We start from the raw sequence: 23,289 nt of genomic DNA on the forward strand, positions 1-23,289 counted from the left end.
TGTCTTGAGTTAGAAACTTTACAGATAAGTTGGTCAGATATGTTTGCTCAGGATCAGTCTAATTGTCAACTGTATAAAAGCCAGGACATCATCATAATCTTAATCATAGGGATAAGAGTCTGAGTGAATTTCAAAAAAGTATTTCTTTTTTCTGATTTGCTACTTTTCTTTTTGTGACAGAATTATGGGGTACATTTTGAGGGAAGCAGTTGGCAAAATGATGTATAGAAAGATACAAGTTATAAGATCACATCCTGGAATTTAAAGTCTAATGTCATATCTTGGAACATCATCTGGATAATAGTGTAAAATCCCCAGACATGCAACTGCACATAATAAAAGGCTTTTGTGTAACGATTCTTGAAAAAAGGCTAGTGTGTAAAATGTTTATTCATCCCCTCCCATTTTGTTTTGTTTCTTGCAGGGGAACTGTATTTTATGTCCACCGGCATAGCAAGTGCTACATCTCCCACAGGAGTAGTTTATAAAATGGTCGACACCTCGAGGTATGAAAGCAGCATTTGCAGTACAATCTTAAAATCTTGTCATCTCTGGTTTTCGCATGGCTCTGCTGTAGAGCTACAGTGCTTGTTCAACAAAGATAACCTTGTGCACTCACTGCTGATTCGTTAACGTCTGTCCCCCTGAAAGGCTGACATTAAAAACACAGCGAACCGCTCAATAAACACATAGGTTACAGAAGTTACAGTTTAACTCATTGGTATTTGCTTGTCCAAGGGTTAGATTGATTATCCCCCCTCGAATCTAAGGACAACTTTAGTTACTATTGTTGTTAAAAGTGTTTATTATCTTAAAATGCAGATTATATAGATAATTGTCCTAGGAGCTTTTTCTTTAGCCAGAATACTGATAAACATTGTACTCAAAAAATGGCAACGGATGCGAATGACACTTTTATTTTTGTAGAGTTCAAAGGTCATCAAATTATGTCAATGTAGAGATCTGCGATGTCAACTGATTTTTTTTACAAGGAAGATACATTAAAGCATACATTGAGGTTGAGTACACGAGAGAATGAATTATTCACAACTTCATTGGGGAAAATGGCATATGTAGGATGAGGCTGATAAAAGAGCGAACAGGGTCGTGAGAAAAAATAGTAAGTATCTCTGATACATGATTTTGCACAGTTTCTTGCAGGTATCCAGGTAAATGATACCGTCCGTGTAAACGGCCGAGAAAAGATTGTAATGTCGGATTTCTGGGATTTTGTTTTAGTGACTGAAGTTATTTGAAGTCATAATTTCAGGCAGTTGGAGGTTGTTATTACGTAATTGACCAAGAATGTCAAATATTATCCTAATCATCTGCCACTGGCTTAGTTTAATAAGTATTTTGTAGGACAGAGATTGAAACTCTGAAATCTAAAGGCAACACTGTAATTTACATATATCCCTCTTATAGTAGGAAAAAAAAAATGAATTGAGGATCCAAATTCCCAAAGTCTGATTTAAGCATTTGTGGCATTTTCTGACTGCAAATTCCACTTATGAGAATGGAAACACCCCTCTTTCACCCACCTCGCCCCCCCCGTCCCAGCCACAATAAGGTAAATTTCTGTTTTCACAAATTCAGTAATGTGTGGCAAAATGGATACTGCCAGGAGATGTCAGGGGCGTGGCCATTTGGAATGTTGGGAACACCAACAATTTGGTCATTCCAAAAACATTATCACTGTTATTTTCCACCATAAGTGTTCACTTGCAGTTACTTCCATATTAGACTTTGGGGGTGAATAACTGGGCTGTTACACTGTTATTTCTCTTCTTGGGCGCCGCTCTCTTTTTTTTTTTTACCTGTTGCCTTAGCGCCGGGGCACCCCTGTTGGGGGTAGCTGTCGCGCTTTATGAGCTGCTGTATTATTATTATTATTATTATTATTAAGACTAGAGGAAAAGTACATGCAAGAGACCTGAAAATACCACAAGCACCTGCGTATTTTCTAGGGCTATATGGGGAAGGACTGCTCAACATGAATGAGAAATGGACCAGATTGCGGGATTCGGCAGGGCCGTAGCTATAATTAGTGAAACAGATGCAGTGGCACCTGGGCCCAAGTGCCTGAGGGGCCGGATGCAACATACCTATAGCTGTTTTTACTATCAAACCAATGGATGGTGGTCTATTTATCTTGCTAGTATTAAGACACATGGCATCCTTGCTACACTACTGCTGAAAAGGGGAGGGGGAAAAAATGTTAGTTCAGAATTTTATAACCTTCCTAGATTTCAGGGCCTTTATGGAAATAGAAAAAACGTGAGTAAATGTAAAAAAAAACCACATATGCTATTTTTTCTGCATGTGAATCGAGCCCAAAGTGGTTTGATCATTTTAGGTGATCTGTTATCATTACAGTGTTCAGTATGTCGCTGCCACCAGAGGTGTAATTAAGAAAAAATTGCTCCGTGAAAACTGTAGCTGGTGGTAACTCCATAAATTGCACCCTTTTACTCTCGGTTTTCAGTCCTTCTTGGTCTGACAGTGTACACTTAGTGCAGTGCCAAGAGTGCTGCACGCTACTGTAGAAGAAAGTAGATCAACTGGGCGAGGGGTAGGGCTGAAGAGGCTATGGAGGGCAGATGGAACTCTGGTGGCCTGCAGGGCAGTGTGCTGATTTCAAGGCTCAGTCAGCCGAGGAATGTTCGGAACATCATTTTTATTTACACTTACACAGGAATTGCTACCGCAGAGAAATAATACTCCTAGGTGGTATGTCCTGAAGAATTCGAATTATTCACATGTGTCTCTTCAGAACTGTCTGTGAAAGCAATGATGTTATAGCCAACCTATTTACAAATTCTGGATTGGAAGAATCCCCAACAAACCCTTGAAGAGGCTTTGACAACTTCTTGGTGCTTGCCCACTTGAAACTATACAGGGCTATTACAACATTTTCCTGGGGTGCTTTTTGCTCTCACTTTATTCCCTTCTGGGTGAAGATTTGGAAAAGATCGATCTGTTTATTTCATTGTCAGGGAAGAAGGTCAAAGGTGAACACTTTTGGAAAGCAGTGCAGGCAATGCATGGTTATTTATAAAAAGAGTGGTATTGTGAGGACACATCAACGAATGTTAAAAAGCAACCAAACTCTTTATCCACATGAAGGTCTAAGGATAATCAGAATAGAATCCTCTGTTCGAGATTAGCACCCAGACTTACCATTGTGGGTTGCAAGAAATAATGTATTGGTAGAGCATTATTCTCTGCACTAAGTGCAAAATTGTGGAATGTCCTCCCAGCAAAGACAAGAAACGTCTATGATCAGTTTAAATTTAGGAAGGAAGGAAAAATCCAGGTCTTCCCAACAACCAAGAGAAAACCTTCTTTGTCCACATAAGAACAGTATGGAGATCAAATGACTCCACTCAAGGACCTATCAACCCAAGAACAATAACCTGTTCACCTCAAGCATGGTAGGCAGACTTTCTAAAGTCTCCTAGAAGTGTGAGAGTCAAATTTGATAATGAACACCATATCAGAAGTCACTGGTAAGTCAGATTTGGCCAAACACCAGATATCGGTCTGCTAGGCTTACTGATTAAAGCTAAAAAGAAATAAAACCATGTCCAAATTTATAGACCTGACCATGCAGTTAGCTAAGGGCTTACTAGCAGTGACCTGAAAGCCTAGTAAGGCCCCGGGACTCACAATGATTCCTTGACCTCAAAAATGGGCTAAGTAGAAAAAGAGTATTGTCTAAAATTAAATGAAAGGGGTGTAGACGTACCCCCAAACTTCACATGTGTGGGTGAATATCTCCTGAAAGTAGAAAGGCTGAAATCTAATGCTAAACCACCAGATGTGATGCCCAGAAGTAGAAAGAGCAGATATGACTGGATTAAGAAAGCACTTCCTTTCACCAGACATTGTAAAATTGCATAATGTAGCGAAACTCACAATCGATATTATTATCCCAAATACGATATTGTCTAGGTTCCCCAAATTTAACTCTGTTTTCATTTTTATACAATCCATGTTGAAAAATTAAGCTCAAGCTATAGGAAAGCCTGAAAGTTAACAATACACACAGTTCCTACCTTAAGTTGTTGATGTTAAATGGTTTTTAGAACTGTCACTTCTACTAGTACATAATGACTCAAATGGATGTGTGTCAAACTGCCTTGTGTGATTGTAATTCTGATATATTAATTCGGGTGTGTGTTGGAACTGGCCCTTCTTGCAGGGTCATCCTCAAACGTTTTGCCTCTTCCTCCCTTATTTTTCCTGACCTGTGGCTGTTGGCAATAGGACTCTGCGCACTTTACCACTGCTGATCAGTGCTAAAGTGCATATGCTCTCTGTATAAAGTATTATTCTGATTGAATATACATGTTTGGCATATTTGTATCACTATGAAGTCCCTAGTAAAGTGCACTGGGTGTGCCAGGGCTGGTGATGACAAATGCTACTGGTGGGCCTGCAGCACTGATTGTGCCACCCACAGGAGTAGCTCTAAAATGGTGTCTCAGGCCTGCCACTGCAGTGCCTATGGGCAGTTTAGAACTGCCATGTCCTCCTGGTCAGTGTCCCCACTGACCAGGCCTAACCCTTCCCTTTTTGTGCACATCAGTCACCCCTAGGGAAGGCCCAAGGTACCCCCCTGGGCAGGGTGCAGTGTATGTAAAAGGTAGAGCATGTACTAGTGCAGGTGACATGCTCTGGTAGTGAATGGCAGCCATTTTAGTTTTTCACTACTGTAAGGCTATCTTGCTCCATAGGTTAACATGGGGGATGCTGGCTACAGTGGTTAACAGCATCTCTTCCCATAGGAACAAGATAGGACATAAGTATTGAGTATCCCTGAACTCAGAATTTAATAACACATCTTTTAGGAAAGGTTGTTTTTAAATCCTGTGTTTGAGAACAGCACTTTTAGAAAGTTTCTATTCTCTTGTCTGACCCTTCTGTGTGCCTGGGCCTGTTTGTGTATTGACTGTCTGGTTTGAGAGTGACAGGGGCTGGGGAATTCCCCAGGAGGCTGGATGAGTCAGCACTAGGCTGAATGACTGCATTTGCAACTGGAGTGGTGGGAGGAGTTAGCACCTGGGCTGAATAGGGCTGTGCCTGCCTTCCACAATGCTGGCTCCACCCCCCTGCTGGGTGGCTGAGGACCCTGCCCCTCACTCTGAAAGGAAAGATGCAGCCAGCAAAACAAAGTGCTCAGGATCTACCCAGAACTGGTTTAGACCGGGCTCAGGGCCCACATGCACCAAGAGAACAAAGACTTTAGGGGTATAAGTACAGGACCCCTGACAACAGAAAATTAGATCATCCTGGAAATCAAGAAGGAACCTCTGCCAAGGAGAAAGCTGAAACTGAAGAAGGAAGATTGTCCTGCTGTTGCTCTGCTGGACCGACCTGTTGCTTTGCTGCCAAGGAGAGGGGAAGGATTTTGCTGTGTGCTGTGTCCCCTGTCTTGAAGGAATCTCCAAGGGTCTGAGAAGAGCTGGCTCCCTGTTTTGAAGTCCCAGGAACAAAATGACTTCACCCCCAGCTTCCCTGAACTCTGCTGAGAGAGTTCTGTCCTTCCTAGAGTGCTTGATCCAGTTGTGGGGCCTCTGGAAGTTGTACCTGTGCTGGGAAGCTTGAAACTAAGCTTGAGTGACTTTTGAAACTGAAAAGTGTCGCATCGTTCCCTTGCGGAGCGCATCCCCGACAGTGCGAGAAGTTTCCCGCCGCTACGGAGGTCGAGATCGTCGCAGCGCCTGACGCCGCTGCCAGAGATGTCGCATCCTTCGTTTGCGGGACGCACCAGACCGGTGCGGGAGAATCGAACATCGCTGCGAGAGTCGTCGCAGAGCCTGTCGTCGCTGGGTGAGAACGCCACACCGCTTGCTTGCGGACCGCATCACGTCGCTGCGAGCATCGTCGCAGAATCAACGCATTGAGGAGCTGCGAGAGAGAGGATCCCCGCTGGACCGCGCATCGTCGCCCCGGAGATCGTCGCAGCCCCTACAAGATCGTCGCATCGTGCCTTTGCGAGAACAGACTTCCTACGGAACCTACGCATTGGAATCCATACAAGTGGCCTTCCTCCCCATACAGACCGGATTCGTCGTAACACGCCCGCTGCTGCAGCGGGGCTGTCGCATCGCCTCCCCAGGGTCTCAGGAGCAACGCATCGCTTGTTTTCCACCGCACCAGCTTCTGCTTTCGGAACTTTGTTGCAACTAAAAGGTACTTTGAGTAAACGTGACGCAACTGTGAACTTTTCACGCATCAGTAGAGAATTCTATCGCAACGTAGAGAATTCTAACACAACCGTAAGACATCTTTTTGAAACCATATTCTTGAACTGTGTATGTTGGATTTTTGTCGTTTTGGTCTTGTGTAGTTTAGATTAAAAATACCTTTATTTTTCTAAACTGTTGTAGAGTCAGTTTGTGGTGTTTTCACTGTGTTACTGTGAGTGTTGGTACAAATACTTTACGCATTGCCTCTGGTTAGCCTAGACTGCTCGTGCCAAGCTACCTAGAGGGTGAGCAGGGGTTATCTCAGAGGGTTATCTCCTTGCCCTGACTAGAAGCAAGGGTCCCTATTTGGACAGTGGTACCTACCTCTGCCAACTAGAGACCCCCAGATCTCTCACTTTATTCCCTTCTGGGTGAAGATTTGGAAAAGATCGATCTGTTTATTTCATTGTCAGGGAAGAAGGTCAAAGGTGAACACTTTTGGAAAGCAGTGCAGGCAATGCATGGTTATTTAAAAAAAGAGTGGTATTGTGAGGACACATCAACGAATGTTAAAAAGCAACCAAACTCTTTATCCACATGAAGGTCTAAGGATAATCAGAATAGAATCCTCTGTTCGAGATTAGCACCCAGACTTACCATTGTGGGTTGCAAGAAATAATGTATTGGTAGAGCATTATTCTCTGCACTAAGTGCAAAATTGTGGAATGTCCTCCCAGCAAAGACAAGAAACGTCTATGATCAGTTTAAATTTAGGAAGGAAGGAAAAATCCAGGTCTTCCCAACAACCAAGAGAAAACCTCCTTTGCCCACATAAGAACAGTATGGAGATCAAATGACTCCACTCAAGGACCTATCAACCCAAGAACAATAACCTGTTCACCTCAAGCATGGTAGGCAGACTTTCTAAAGTCTCCTAGAAGTGTGAGAGTCAAATTTGATAATGAACACCATATCAGAAGTCACTTGTAAGTCAGATTTGGCCAAACACCAGATATCGGTCTGCTAGGCTTACTGATTAAAGCTAAAAAGAAATAAAACCAAGTCCAAATTTATAGACCTGACCATGCTGTTAGCTAAGGGCTTACTAGCAGTGACCTGAAAGCCTAGTAAGGCCCCGGGACTCACAATGATTCCTTGACCTCAAAAATGGGCTAAGTAGAAAAAGAGTATTGTCTAAAATTAAATGATAGGGGTGTAGACGTACCCCCAAAATTCACAAGTGTGGGTGAATATCTCCTGAAAGTAGAAAGGCTGAAATCTAATGCTAAACCACCAGATGTGATGCCCAGAAGTAGAAAGAGCAGATATGACTGGATTAAGAAAGCACTTCCTTTCACAAGACATTGTAAAATTGCATAATGTAGCAAAATTGACAATCGATATTATTATCCCAAATATGATATTGTCTAGGTTCCCCAAATTTAACTCTGTTTTCATTTTTATACAATCCATGTTGAAAAATTAAGCTCAAGCTATAGGAAAGCCTGAAAGTTAACAATACACACAGATCCTACCTTAAGTTGTTAATGTTAAATGGTTTTTAGAACTGTCACTTCTACTAGTACATAATGACTGAAATGGATGTGTGTCAAACTGCCTTGTGTGATTGTAATTTTGATATATTAATTCGGGTGTGTTTCGTCTAAATCAATAAATATATTTAGAAAAAAGCAAGGAAGCCAGGAACACATGCACAACTATTTCTCAGACGTCTTCATTCCTCTCGAGATTTGACCAATCACAGCAACACGAGTAGAGCTCTCAATATGCACAACACCAAAGCACTGCACACATAGACCATACTTCAAACCAACACCTATCCGCCCAGACATTAAAAAACAAATTAATATAAAGCTTAAACAGAATCACTCTCTCTCTCTGCTGCATTTGATACAGTTAACCACTCTGCCTTACTTAACACTCTTAAAGTCTGCTTTGGCCTCAACGGCCTTGTCCTCAATTGGTTCACCTCTTTTTTCCAACACAGAACTTAACAAATCAAAATCGATGACTGCCTTTCTAACCCTACACGATTCTCCCTAGGTGTCCCTCAGGATCTATTCTTTCTCCTGCTCTCTTCAACCTCTTCATGGAACCCCTTATCCTAATTCTCAAACAAGCAGGAATCAATTACCACCTCGATGCCGATGACATTCAACTTTACTATGAGATTAAATCCCGCTCTGGTGTCCTTCACCTCAATGACACCCTGACTAATATCCAATCATGGTTCCACCACAATCATCTTAAACTCTACGCTAAAAAAACTTAAATCATTCTCTTCTCCCCTAAAAATAACCCACTCCCCGTACAAGACTGGATCTCCGACCTTAATGCTCTCAACTGTTCACTTACCATTTCCAACGCGGCATTAGCATTGATAATAGACTTACTTTTATTTCCCACTTAAAAACCTCGGCCAAAGGAGCACTCCTCACCCTCCGTCATCTCAAGAAAATTAAACCCTTCATCCCTGCTGACGACTTCAAATCTGTTGTCCAATCGCTGGTCCTTTCGAGAATCAACTATGGTAACGCTATTCTCACTGGAACACCTAAAGTCCACCTAGCACCATTCAAATCTGTGCTCAACCTAGCTGCTAGGTTACATTGTATGCAACAAGCATTACATGGATCAGAGAAAGGAGACACCTATTCAAGTAGTTTTAGAAAAGAAGACATTTTTTCAAATACACTCAGTTATATACAGCACATAATCAAATACTTGGGGTGACAACCCGAAGAGAACTTGGTGCACAGTATATACAAGTGAGGTGTGGCAACTCAAGTGAAAGCGTGAGCAGCGACGAATGGCGCAAAGTGAGCAAAGTGATATATTTACAGTGAATAGCTCAAACAGTGACATAAAATCAGTGACTATCTATGGTACAAATTGTAATTTCAATTAGGGTCACAGCAGCATGCGCCTATAATTTGCGCTGGGAGGTCGACGACGTTTCGGCCCTTAACCAATGCGGACCATCTTCAGGACGGGGTTGTCTCGTTACAGGCGCTGTGGGGTGAGAAACAATGAGTTTAAGCACCCAGGAAATATAAATGACATGTGGGTAATGGGGAGTGGGGAGGGAACTAGGAGGACAAGCCGGGGGAAGGGAAGGGAATATAACTACAGTGGTTGGAGCAGACTGGGTAACGGACGGGAAGGGACGGGGGGGGATAGGAAGTAGGGGGGGAAGGGAAAAAGGGAAGAGGAAGGAAGGAATAGGGCGACGTGAGTAAAGTTGGTTGTTAAATGCCCTCAAATCACCTGAGACAAAGTATATAGGACAGGTTGCGGTCGGAAAATGGGCTCAGGCAAAAATACTAGTCGTGGTATATTATGTAGAGTGCCATAGAAATTTAAGCGAGAAGTGACTCATCTGCGGGAGTGGGGGAAGTGGGATACACCAGAATTGGTCTTACCTGAAAGCAAGAGGGTCTCACCCGAGATCGGAGGGATCCGGCAAGTTGCGTATGACCGCCCAGGGGCTGCAATCAGAGGAATAGGGGGTGAATGTACCGAACCGGAATGAGGTCGGGCCACGCCAATACTGATGTATTGAAAGTTACCTTAAACAATTGTCTGGTAGGTCAGGGCGTCCCAAGGTAATCAATGCAGAATTGAATATCTGCGGTAAGGGACCTGTAAAAAGCACAGTTCAATAAGGACCAGTCTGGGGTAAACTTAGGGGGTAGGGGGATGACGGTACTGCGAGTCATCACTACCTGAATAATGTGTCCCAGTTTAGCGTATCAAAAGGACCGTGGCAAAGTTGAAAGGGTCCGCAGCAAGGGGCCTGCAATAAAAGGGAATCATGAGATCCACTCTATTGTATATGCCAAGAAGGAAATGAAGATGCAGCGTCAGGGATTACCAGTGAGCTATGTGGGGTCCCAAAGAAAGCGTTGTGGAACGATCACAAGGGTGAATTCAAATGGCGGCCAGGGACCTGAAATTAAGGCAGATAGTGAGCGCCGCTCTAACAAATAAATTGTGAGAATGGGGCAAATAAACGTGCTCCACAGATACCTGTTTAGTTGTAAGGAAACGCGGGCACAGTCAGTGTAGTCGGGCACGCCGGCCGAGGGTCCGGGAGCCTGCTTGTAGCGCATGAATCGCCAAAAGCGCAGGGGAAATGCGGAAGTGAACTGGGGGGTGTGTCATGAGGTCAGAGGGGAGGGGGCGGGGTCGGGAACCCAGTGCGAGTGCTCCGAAGGTTAACCCTATAGCAACCAGGGTATTTTCAAAGTAAGTTTACAACTGATACTTTTATCGGCTCAACATTTCTTTATATGAGGAGAATCAAAGAACCTGGCAAGGAACCAATAATATCACTGGTACAGACTAAATATTTTTCAGAAAGATGTCTGCCAAGAGGGACCCAGTTAAAGCATACCATACAGAGTTGTCTACCAAGTTCACAATTATAGACACTAAGAACTGGATCGATTAATATTGGGATAATAAATGGAAAGAGTAGGGACCACTTAGATGTATAAGGGTCTGGGAGGTCTCACTGTAGGGACAACCTACAAGCACAGATGTGGAGCGTTATCAGTATATAAGTATATATCCAGAAGGAAGGGATAGCTAAAGGCTGATGGTAGTGTTCCATTCGTCAAGGGTGTTCAAACCAGAGGTAACAGAGTTACATAGGGTCATCCACTTGCATTCTGCTTTATTTAATAAGGTCTTAATGTCTCCTCCAGGGCAGGGAGAGAAGGTTTTTCAATCACTTGCCACCTCATGTCAGCATCTTGGTGGCCCAGTTCAAGGAAGTGTGAAACCAAGGGGGCAGTGAGTACTTTACAGTTAATCCTGCTTCTATGCTGGATGATCCTTTGTTTTATCATTTGGGTTGTTTGCCCTATATAGATGAGATTGCAGGGACATGTGATGGTGTAGATTACATTCTGCGTTCTGCAATTAGTGTGGCTTTTTAATTTGTAGATATGTTCTTGAAAAAGAAAAACCTTGGTGTTTTGTGTCAAATCACAGACGCTACAGTGTTGACATTTGTAGTGTCCGATCACTGGATCTAATCCCCATGCCGCTGTAATAGTATGTCTTTCGCTGGTTTGTTGTGGCCATGTAATGGCATGTACTAGGTGGCCAGCAATGTTTCTGCCACGTTGATAGGAGAAAAGAGGTGGCTCAGTGAAGGACTCATGTGCTCAAAGTATTGGCCAGTTTTTTCTAATGATCTTGCTGACTTCGTTACTATGCGGGCTAAACTTCAACACAAAAGGGATCCTGTTCATAGTCTTTTTGGGCTGCGGTGAAAGGAGCGTATCTCTATGACAATACCAGGCTCTTTTCCTGGCTTGAGAGACCAAGCGTCGTGGGTAGCCTCTATGGATAAGTTTTTTTGTGAGGACCTCTGCTTCCCTGAAGTAGTCCTTACGCCATTTACAATTGCGCCTAATGCGTAAAAATTGTCCATAGGGCAATCCATTGCGTAAACCTCGAGGGTGGTAGCTAGAGTATGCCAAAAGAGTGTTTTTCTCCGTAGGTTTTCTAAACAGGGTGGTACCTAATTTGCCATCTTCTGCATGGATAGTTACATCCAGAAATGGGAGGTCGTTGGTTTTGTACTCACTGGTAAATTTTAGATGTTCCTGGGCTTGATTGAGCCATGTAGTGAAATCATTTAACGCAAGGTTATCCCCATTCCAGATCAGTAAGACATCGTCTATGTAACGACGCCATAAAAGTATATGGGAGAGATGTGGATTGACAGGATTCAGGATCACAGATTTCTAGAGATCGTGTACGAATAAAATTGCAAAGTTTGGGGCAAAGCAAGCGCCCATAGCGACGCCTTTAACTTGTAGGAAGAAGGTGTCATTGTATAAAAAATAATTGTTTTGTAGGGTGATGCGCAATAATGCCATGATGAAATCAGTGGGTATTTTGATAGGTTGTGGTCTGGTCAAGAGAAGTGTCCGGATCACTCGGAGGACCTCATCATGTGGGATGTTAGTGTAGAGGGATTCAATATCCATACTAACTAATAGTGAGATGTGGTGTCAAATTGGATATCCTCAATGGTGTTTATTAGATCGGTAGTGTCACGAATGAAGGTATCAGTACAAGGGACAAATTCCTTGATGACAGCGTCGATATATTTGCCCAGAGGTTCCAGAATCAATCCACAGCCGGATATTATTGGGCGTCCTGGTGGGTTTTGCTGGTCTTTATGGATCTTGGGCAGGACATATAGCACAGGAGTTCTGGGGCTGGAGTTGTTCAAAAATTCGAATTCTTTTTTTTTAATGATATTGAGATCTTTTGCTTCATTTGTGACTGTTAGTATGTTTTGTCTGATATCTTCCAGTGGATCCTTAGAGAGTGGTTTGTAGTGGTTTCGGTTCATGAGTTGTCTGTGTATTTCCAGATCGTATTTATCATGTCCCAGCACCACAATCCCTCCACCCTTGTCCGCCGGTTTTATAACGATCTCTGCATTGTTTTTAAGAGAGATGAGAGCTTGTTTTTCAACCAACGGGATGTTGTACGGTGTGAAAGGTGGTTTGGATTTAAGATTCATGACGTCCCTCATCACCAGATGTTCGAATGTGAGGATTTCCGGGGGCATAGAGTTGGTGGGAGGGTTAAATATTGAAGGGGGTCAGAATGCCGACACAGTGGAGTATGTGGAATCCTGTTTGTCAATAAAAAATTGCTTTAGTCTGATCCTTCTGAAGAATTTTAGTAAATTCATTTGAAGTTCCAAGAAATCTGTGCGTTCAGTGGGCACAAATGTGAGGCCTCTAGAAAGGAGGGTGGTTTCTTCTTGGCTAAGCCGGTAGTCTGACAGATTGAAGATGGGTATTGAGAGATCGCCATTCACTTCTGTTGCAACCTGATTTATTGAGGGGGCCCCCATTGGTAGTAGCGATTGCGAGTTTGTCGGTCCCCCGTAAATGTTGGTTGGTATTGTCCGTTTCTTGCCGGGCGGTTTTGTGATGGAGGTTGGCCGCGCCCGCGGCCACGGCCTAAAAAACCAATTGGTAAAAGAGGTTGCGGTCTGTTGTTAATTCCGGATGTACTGGGACCCTATAGGGTTAACCTTCGGAGCACTCGCACTGGGTTCCCGACCCCGCCCCCTCTCCTCTGACCTCATGACACACCCCCAGTTCACTTCCGCATTTCCCATGCGCTTTTGGCGATTCATGCGCTACAAGCAGGCTCCCGGACCCTCGGCCGGCGTGCCCGAGTACACTGACTGTGCCCGCGTTTCCTTACAACTAAACAGGTATCTGTGGAGCACGTTTATTTGCCCCATTGTCACAATTTATTTGTTAGAGCGGCGCTCAATATCTGCCTTAATTTCAGGTCCCTGGCCGCCATTTGAATTCACCCTCGTGATCGTTCCACGACGTTTTCTTTGGGACCCCACATAGCTAACAGGTAATCCCTGACGCTGCATCTTCATTTTCTTCTTGGCATATACAATAGAGTGGATCTCATGATTCCCCTTTATTGCAGGCCTCTTGCTGCGGACCCTTTCAACTTTGCCACGGTCCTTTTGATTCGCTAAACTGGGACACATTATTCAGGTAGTGATGACTCGCAGTACCGTCATCCCCCCCCCCTAAGTTTACCCCAGACTGGTTCTTATTGAACTGTGCTTTTTACAGGTCCCTTACCGCAGATATTCAATTCTGCATTGATTACCTTGGGACACTCTGACCTACCGGACAATTGTTTAAGGTAACTTTCAATACATCGGTATTGGCGTGGTCCGACCTCATTCCGGTTCGGTACATTCACCCCCTTTTCCTCTGATTGCAGCCCCTGGGCGGTCATACGCAACTTGCCGGATCCCTCCGATCTCGGCTGAGACCCTCTTGCTTTCAGGTAAGACCAATTCTGGTCTTTCCCACTTCCCCCACTCCCGCAGATGAGTCACTTCTCGCTTAAATTTCTATGGCACTCTACATAATATACCACGACTAGTATTTTTACCTGAGCCCATTTTCCGACCGCAACCTGTCCTATATACTTTGTCTCAGGCGATTTGAGGGCATTTAACGACCAACTTTACTCACGTCGCCCTATGCCTTCCTTCCTCTTCCCTTTCCCCCCCCCTTCTTCCTATCCCCCCCTGTCCCTGCCCGTCCGTTACCCAGTCTGCTCCAACCTGTAGTTGTATTCCCTTCCCTTCCCCCGGCTTGTCCTCCTAGTTCCCTCCCCACTCCCCATTACCCACATGTCATTTATTTTCCCGGGTGCTTAAACTCATTGTTTCTCACCCCACAGCGCCTGTAACGAGACAAACCTGTCCTGAAGATGGTCCGCATTGGTTAAGGACCGAAACGTCGTCGACCTCCCAGCGCAAATTATAGGCGCATGCTGTTGTGACCCTAATTGAAATTATAATTTGTACCATAGATAGTCACTGATTTTATGTCACTGTTTGAGCTATTCACTGTAAATATATCACTTTGCTCACTTTGCGCCGTTCGTCGCTGCTCACGCTTTCACTTGAGTTGCCACACCTCACTTGTATATACTGTGCACCAAGTTCTCTTCGGGTTGTCACCCCAAGTATTTGATTATGTGCTGTATATAACTGAGTGTATTTGAAAAAATGTCTTCTTGAATATCAAAACTAAAAAAATGTACTTTTCTAAAACTACTTGAATAGGTGTCTCCTTTCTCTGATCCATGTAATGCTTGTTGCACACAACGTAAATTGCCCTCACACTTATACCTTTTGGGATACTGTTTTACCTTTATACATAGCACCCTAATCCCGATTGGTTTATGGGTCACACTCCTGTGTTTCTTACAAAAAAACAAACAAAAAAACAACCTAACTGCTAGACTTATCTCCGACCACAAACGTTTTGACCACATCTCCCCCGCCCTTAAAACCCTCAAATGGCTACCCATCGAAGGCAGATCCACCTACAAGATTGCATGCATCACGCACAAAGCCCTTCACTAAAACACCCCGTGGTACCTCTCGGATAAACTCCACAAAGCGGGCTCCGCTTGACTGATGAGGAGCACCAACGCCCTCATTGTAGTTCCCCCTCTGTTAAAGAAGAATTGCACACAAGCTCGCTCCTTCTCAGGAAAAGCTCCAACCATCTGGAATACCCTACCTAAAGACCTGTGCTGTAACCCCTCCTACTTCAGCTTAAAAAAGACCTTAAACTGTACCTCCTCAACAAATATTGGGGTCCATAATACTTGCATCTGACACTGACTCCCACTCTGCTCCTCTGTCAGGTTCCCCTCTATTGCCCTCCAGTCTCTCTCCTCCCCATTCACCCTCTTAACTCCCCTCCTTCACGCTACTCTCTCCCCTCCACTCTAACTCCCCTCCGTGCCTCTATCTATTCATCCTAGGTCTATCTTTACACACCGCCTCTCACTGTTCTCCCACCTCCTATCCTTCGTCCCTTTCACTTATTTTTTCTTCACCCACCTACCCTAGCCTAAACACTCACTGCCCTCTTTAGCTTAATATAATATTTATGTAAATATCACTCATATGGATCTGTTCTCTTTGGTCTAATAGTTCTTATTGCTATTTCATTGATCAAATGTTTTTTTATTTATGTTCCTTCTCACACTCCTGTAAAGCGCTCTGATACTCTTGGGTCTAGCCAGTGCTATATAAAACCTTTAAATAAATAAATAATATAAACTCTGGCCATTTCACACCACACCAAATAATGACATACACAGGGCATTCTGCAATTTATCAGTGGTCCAGGCAAGAACATCAAATGGGGTAGCATGCTGCCCATCCTGTATTACTCTTCCGTGCCTGCAGGAAAGAAGAATTTCTTTCTTGAGTCCCCTCACTCACCAAGGTTTCCCCACGGTGACATGCTTCATCATTGGGGCCATCTCAGCCCTCTATGGGCTGAGGCGTGCTGCGACTTGCAAAATTACGTAGGAGCACTTAATGGAAGACTATGTGTAGTGCAGAAGTGTGGTGGAGTGGGTTAGGTGTATTAAAAATACCTTCCTAGTGGGCGAGAATAATTTATTGTTGCTCTTAGATCGGTATATCTAAAAATGGGGTGATACCAGGGATCCTAACTATAATGGGCTAGTGATTCTGGATATGTGTCAACAAGTTTCCAGCGTCTCCCCAGCTCTTCTCCATCCACACAGGGACCAGCCCTGTGTTTGCCATTCCTAGATTAACCTTAATGTGGTACTATAAACATAATGAATACAAAGGGGGAAAACGCTGCAACTAATAAAGCATGCATTATTTACATACATACGCTCAAGGCTTGTCACGTAGTATTTAGGAGGGAGCAAGATTGTGCCCCATGGACCATGGGGGGCAAGGTACTCCTGAACCTATGTTCGTGATGTGAGTGCCTCGTGGGATAATACCTAGAAACATCTCCCCACCGGACCGCATATTCGTAGTAGTCTTCCATTAAGTGCTCCTACGTAATTTCGCAAGTTGCAGCACGCCTCAGCCCGTAGAGCGCTGAGATGGCCCCAATGATGAAGCATGTCACCCTGGGAAAACCCTGGGGAGTGAGGGGACTCAAGATTCTTCTTTCCTGCAGCTATTTCCTATCAAGTTTCGTCAGGAAAGCCAATCCTACCCATTTGCTACATCCTTTACCCATTAATTTGGGATGTTTTTTCAGTTTATGAATGGATGGCAGATCTAGCTCTTAAACGCTCTATCCTCCCCCCTGTTTTGCCTTTACTCTTCCGTGCCTCATCCTTGGTACAAAGCAATGTGAGAAGGTATGAAAGAAACTTGATAACAGATGAAAATGATGAGCGATAAAACGAGTAACTGAAAGTGGTGCCGAGAAATTAAATACAACAATGTACAAGGTAATAAGTGGCCAACATGCTCTGGTAGCTGTAGCCAAACCAACGAGAATACATGAAGTTAAACATTGTGCTCCTATCAATGAGGAGTATTAGCAAAGTAGAAGCATTCGTTTGAGAGCCTACCTTTCTCTCAAATTGGATCAATACAGTATGCTATACTTATATATTTCCAAACTAAAATTGAAGAGACTAAACATATATATGCAGAGAACAGAATTGATTGGATAGACCCTCACAAACCCGGATAACGTATACATATGAACGAATATTAGGAGTGCAAAGTTTCAAAGGTTGCATTGTAGGCCTTAGATATTGACATTGGGGAGACTGACAGCTCAAGACGTTAAGGCAGATCGGCATGATTTTTTCACAGTTGCCACGATGTATGATTTGTTTATCTCCGGAATGGTATTGAGGGATATAAAAATAAAACATTTGTGAAACATGGCAATAAGTGGAGCTATGAGCTAAATTAAACAAACAATGTCAGAGGCAATATATTTCATCTTTTTGTTTTAACTGTTTGTTATGTTTGTGCTTTTTCCTAATGGTATGAAGCATATGGAGGTAAAACAAAATATTTCAGTGTAAGGACAATGGCAGCATTCTCTCTTCTTTTAGTTACCGATCCAAAATGGCAGATGTCACTTGGAGTGGTAACTGAAAAAAAACTAAAATGTGTTAGTGCAAAAGCACTTGGTTCTTGGCAGCAAACTCTTCATTTTGTTTGCGTTGACTACCTCGTCCATTGTTATTCTTCTACTGTAAAGTGCTCTTATACCCTCGTGGGTCACGTTCGCGCTATATAAGACTATAAATAAATAAATAAAGTTTGGCTCACCAGAGCAGTAGTAGTAAACCAATGGGAAGTTGGCAGGTGGGTGAGAGCTACACAGGGGGCGTAGGGAAAGCACACAATAGACAGAGCAGCATACAAGGGAGAGAGCAACACAGAGCTTGGGAGGCGGTACATGTTTGGCAGGTATGCTCAGATGTGAGTCCCTTGCTCACTGCACCATCAGGATTCAAGCAATCCGGGCCGAAGACGGCTGTAATGCCAGAAACCGGTCCCTGGAAGCTTGTTTCCTTTCCAGTAAAGAATTGGCTTGGTAGTTTGGTCTGCCCTGTTCCCATGATGCACTGGGCCAGGGTCAGACTAATTTGCATGTAGCCAGGTTCTAAACTGGGATGGTGCAGTGAGCTAAAAAACGGTGATGGATCAAGCCCTGATCTTTTGACTGGGTAGGAGTGTTCTGCTTAATTCAGATACTCTGTCCATCACCACCCCCTTTTGAATCGTTTTGGCCACCACTAGTGTGGAAGGGTATGCTCAGATGTGAGTCCCTTGCTCACTGCACCATCAGGATTCAAGCAAGCCGGGCCGAAGACGGCTGTAATGCCAGAAACCGGTCCCTGGAAGCTTGTTTCCTTTCCAGTAAAGAATTGGCTTGGTAGTTTGGTCTGCCCTGTTCCCATGATGCACTGGGCCAGGGTCAGACTAATTTGCATGTAGCCAGGTTCTAAACTGGGATGGTGCAGTGAGCTAAAAAACGGTGATGGATCAAGCCCTGATCTTTTGACTGGGTAGGAGTGTTCTGCTTAATTCAGATACTCTGTCCATCACCACCCCCTTTTGAATCGTTTTGGCCACCACTAGTGTGGAAGGGTATGCTCAGATGTGAGTCCCTTGCTCACTGCACCATCAGGATTCAAGCAAGCCGGGCCGAAGACGGCTGTAATGCCAGAAACCGGTCCCTGGAAGCTTGTTTCCTTTCCAGTAAAGAATTGGCTTGGTAGTTTGGTCTGCCCTGTTCCCATGATGCACTGGGCCAGGGTCAGACTAATTTGCATGTAGCCAGGTTCTAAACTGGGATGGTGCAGTGAGCTAAAAAACGGTGATGGATCAAGCCCTGATCTTTTGACTGGGTAGGAGTGTTCTGCTTAATTCAGATACTCTGTCCATCACCACCCCCTTTTGAATCGTTTTGGCCACCACTAGTGTGGAAGGGTATGCTCAGATGTGAGTCCCTTGCTCACTGCACCATCAGGATTCAAGCAAGCCGGGCCGAAGACGGCTGTAATGCCAGAAACCGGTCCCTGGAAGCTTGTTTCCTTTCCAGTAAAGAATTGGCTTGGTAGTTTGGTCTGCCCTGTTCCCATGATGCACTGGGCCAGGGTCAGACTAATTTGCATGTAGCCAGGTTCTAAACTGGGATGGTGCAGTGAGCTAAAAAACGGTGATGGATCAAGCCCTGATCTTTTGACTGGGTAGGAGTGTTCTGCTTAATTCAGATACTCTGTCCATCACCACCCCCTTTTGAATCGTTTTGGCCACCACTAGTGTGGAAGGGTATGCTCAGATGTGAGTCCCTTGCTCACTGCACCATCAGGATTCAAGCAAGCCGGGCCGAAGACGGCTGTAATGCCAGAAACCGGTCCCTGGAAGCTTGTTTCCTTTCCAGTAAAGAATTGGCTTGGTAGTTTGGTCTGCCCTGTTCCCATGATGCACTGGGCCAGGGTCAGACTAATTTGCATGTAGCCAGGTTCTAAACTGGGATGGTGCAGTGAGCTAAAAAACGGTGATGGATCAAGCCCTGATCTTTTGACTGGGTAGGAGTGTTCTGCTTAATTCAGATACTCTGTCCATCACCACCCCCTTTTGAATCGTTTTGGCCACCACTAGTGTGGAAGGGTATGCTCAGATGTGAGTCCCTTGCTCACTGCACCATCAGGATTCAAGCAAGCCGGGCCGAAGACGGCTGTAATGCCAGAAACCGGTCCCTGGAAGCTTGTTTCCTTTCCAGTAAAGAATTGGCTTGGTAGTTTGGTCTGCCCTGTTCCCATGATGCACTGGGCCAGGGTCAGACTAATTTGCATGTAGCCAGGTTCTAAACTGGGATGGTGCAGTGAGCTAAAAAACGGTGATGGATCAAGCCCTGATCTTTTGACTGGGTAGGAGTGTTCTGCTTAATTCAGATACTCTGTCCATCACCACCCCCTTTTGAATCGTTTTGGCCACCACTAGTGTGGAAGGGTATGCTCAGATGTGAGTCCCTTGCTCACTGCACCATCAGGATTCAAGCAAGCCGGGCCGAAGACGGCTGTAATGCCAGAAACCGGTCCCTGGAAGCTTGTTTCCTTTCCAGTAAAGAATTGGCTTGGTAGTTTGGTCTGCCCTGTTCCCATGATGCACTGGGCCAGGGTCAGACTAATTTGCATGTAGCCAGGTTCTAAACTGGGATGGTGCAGTGAGCTAAAAAACGGTGATGGATCAAGCCCTGATCTTTTGACTGGGTAGGAGTGTTCTGCTTAATTCAGATACTCTGTCCATCACCACCCCCTTTTGAATCGTTTTGGCCACCACTAGTGTGGAAGGGTATGCTCAGATGTGAGTCCCTTGCTCACTGCACCATCAGGATTCAAGCAAGCCGGGCCGAAGACGGCTGTAATGCCAGAAACCGGTCCCTGGAAGCTTGTTTCCTTTCCAGTAAAGAATTGGCTTGGTAGTTTGGTCTGCCCTGTTCCCATGATGCACTGGGCCAGGGTCAGACTAATTTGCATGTAGCCAGGTTCTAAACTGGGATGGTGCAGTGAGCTAAAAAACGGTGATGGATCAAGCCCTGATCTTTTGACTGGGTAGGAGTGTTCTGCTTAATTCAGATACTCTGTCCATCACCACCCCCTTTTGAATCGTTTTGGCCACCACTAGTGTGGAAGGGTATGCTCAGATGTGAGTCCCTTGCTCACTGCACCATCAGGATTCAAGCAAGCCGGGCCGAAGACGGCTGTAATGCCAGAAACCGGTCCCTGGAAGCTTGTTTCCTTTCCAGTAAAGAATTGGCTTGGTAGTTTGGTCTGCCCTGTTCCCATGATGCACTGGGCCAGGGTCAGACTAATTTGCATGTAGCCAGGTTCTAAACTGGGATGGTGCAGTGAGCTAAAAAACGGTGATGGATCAAGCCCTGATCTTTTGACTGGGTAGGAGTGTTCTGCTTAATTCAGATACTCTGTCCATCACCACCCCCTTTTGAATCGTTTTGGCCACCACTAGTGTGGAAGGGTATGCTCAGATGTGAGTCCCTTGCTCACTGCACCATCAGGATTCAAGCAAGCCGGGCCGAAGACGGCTGTAATGCCAGAAACCGGTCCCTGGAAGCTTGTTTCCTTTCCAGTAAAGAATTGGCTTGGTAGTTTGGTCTGCCCTGTTCCCATGATGCACTGGGCCAGGGTCAGACTAATTTGCATGTAGCCAGGTTCTAAACTGGGATGGTGCAGTGAGCTAAAAAACGGTGATGGATCAAGCCCTGATCTTTTGACTGGGTAGGAGTGTTCTGCTTAATTCAGATACTCTGTCCATCACCACCCCCTTTTGAATCGTTTTGGCCACCACTAGTGTGGAAGGGTATGCTCAGATGTGAGTCCCTTGCTCACTGCACCATCAGGATTCAAGCAAGCCGGGCCGAAGACGGCTGTAATGCCAGAAACCGGTCCCTGGAAGCTTGTTTCCTTTCCAGTAAAGAATTGGCTTGGTAGTTTGGTCTGCCCTGTTCCCATGATGCACTGGGCCAGGGTCAGACTAATTTGCATGTAGCCAGGTTCTAAACTGGGATGGTGCAGTGAGCTAAAAAACGGTGATGGATCAAGCCCTGATCTTTTGACTGGGTAGGAGTGTTCTGCTTAATTCAGATACTCTGTCCATCACCACCCCCTTTTGAATCGTTTTGGCCACCACTAGTGTGGAAGGGTATGCTCAGATGTGAGTCCCTTGCTCACTGCACCATCAGGATTCAAGCAAGCCGGGCCGAAGACGGCTGTAATGCCAGAAACCGGTCCCTGGAAGCTTGTTTCCTTTCCAGTAAAGAATTGGCTTGGTAGTTTGGTCTGCCCTGTTCCCATGATGCACTGGGCCAGGGTCAGACTAATTTGCATGTAGCCAGGTTCTAAACTGGGATGGTGCAGTGAGCTAAAAAACGGTGATGGATCAAGCCCTGATCTTTTGACTGGGTAGGAGTGTTCTGCTTAATTCAGATACTCTGTCCATCACCACCCCCTTTTGAATCGTTTTGGCCACCACTAGTGTGGAAGGGTATGCTCAGATGTGAGTCCCTTGCTCACTGCACCATCAGGATTCAAGCAAGCCGGGCCGAAGACGGCTGTAATGCCAGAAACCGGTCCCTGGAAGCTTGTTTCCTTTCCAGTAAAGAATTGGCTTGGTAGTTTGGTCTGCCCTGTTCCCATGATGCACTGGGCCAGGGTCAGACTAATTTGCATGTAGCCAGGTTCTAAACTGGGATGGTGCAGTGAGCTAAAAAACGGTGATGGATCAAGCCCTGATCTTTTGACTGGGTAGGAGTGTTCTGCTTAATTCAGATACTCTGTCCATCACCACCCCCTTTTGAATCGTTTTGGCCACCACTAGTGTGGAAGGGTATGCTCAGATGTGAGTCCCTTGCTCACTGCACCATCAGGATTCAAGCAAGCCGGGCCGAAGACGGCTGTAATGCCAGAAACCGGTCCCTGGAAGCTTGTTTCCTTTCCAGTAAAGAATTGGCTTGGTAGTTTGGTCTGCCCTGTTCCCATGATGCACTGGGCCAGGGTCAGACTAATTTGCATGTAGCCAGGTTCTAAACTGGGATGGTGCAGTGAGCTAAAAAACGGTGATGGATCAAGCCCTGATCTTTTGACTGGGTAGGAGTGTTCTGCTTAATTCAGATACTCTGTCCATCACCACCCCCTTTTGAATCGTTTTGGCCACCACTAGTGTGGAAGGGTATGCTCAGATGTGAGTCCCTTGCTCACTGCACCATCAGGATTCAAGCAAGCCGGGCCGAAGACGGCTGTAATGCCAGAAACCGGTCCCTGGAAGCTTGTTTCCTTTCCAGTAAAGAATTGGCTTGGTAGTTTGGTCTGCCCTGTTCCCATGATGCACTGGGCCAGGGTCAGACTAATTTGCATGTAGCCAGGTTCTAAACTGGGATGGTGCAGTGAGCTAAAAAACGGTGATGGATCAAGCCCTGATCTTTTGACTGGGTAGGAGTGTTCTGCTTAATTCAGATACTCTGTCCATCACCACCCCCTTTTGAATCGTACATGTTTGGCAGGTAGCAGCACCCAAGGAGGTAAGGTGAAAAACACATTTACTGCCATCAAGTGCATAACCAACAAGAAAAAGTCGTTCCCAAAAGTAAACAGTGGAAGGATCTAGTCAGCCAGTCAGAAAGATGGCAAAAAAGGCTATGCT

At 45.0% G+C, this 23,289-nt stretch overlaps 1 protein-coding gene across 1 annotated transcript in view; it reads left to right on the forward strand.

Moving 5' to 3' along the window:
- The window catches only part of HHIPL1 (HHIP like 1), a 169,785-nt gene that overhangs the window by 102,462 nt on the left and 44,034 nt on the right, over positions 1-23,289 (forward strand). The window contains exon 7 of the mRNA XM_078660144.1: positions 425-506. Coding sequence (XP_078516270.1) covers positions 425-506 — 82 coding nt within the window. The remainder of the gene's footprint in view (positions 1-424; positions 507-23,289) is intronic.

Source organism: Lissotriton helveticus, chromosome 9 (genome assembly GCF_964261635.1).
Source record: "Lissotriton helveticus chromosome 9, aLisHel1.1, whole genome shotgun sequence".
In the NCBI taxonomy this organism is placed as follows: Eukaryota; Metazoa; Chordata; class Amphibia; order Caudata; family Salamandridae; genus Lissotriton; species Lissotriton helveticus.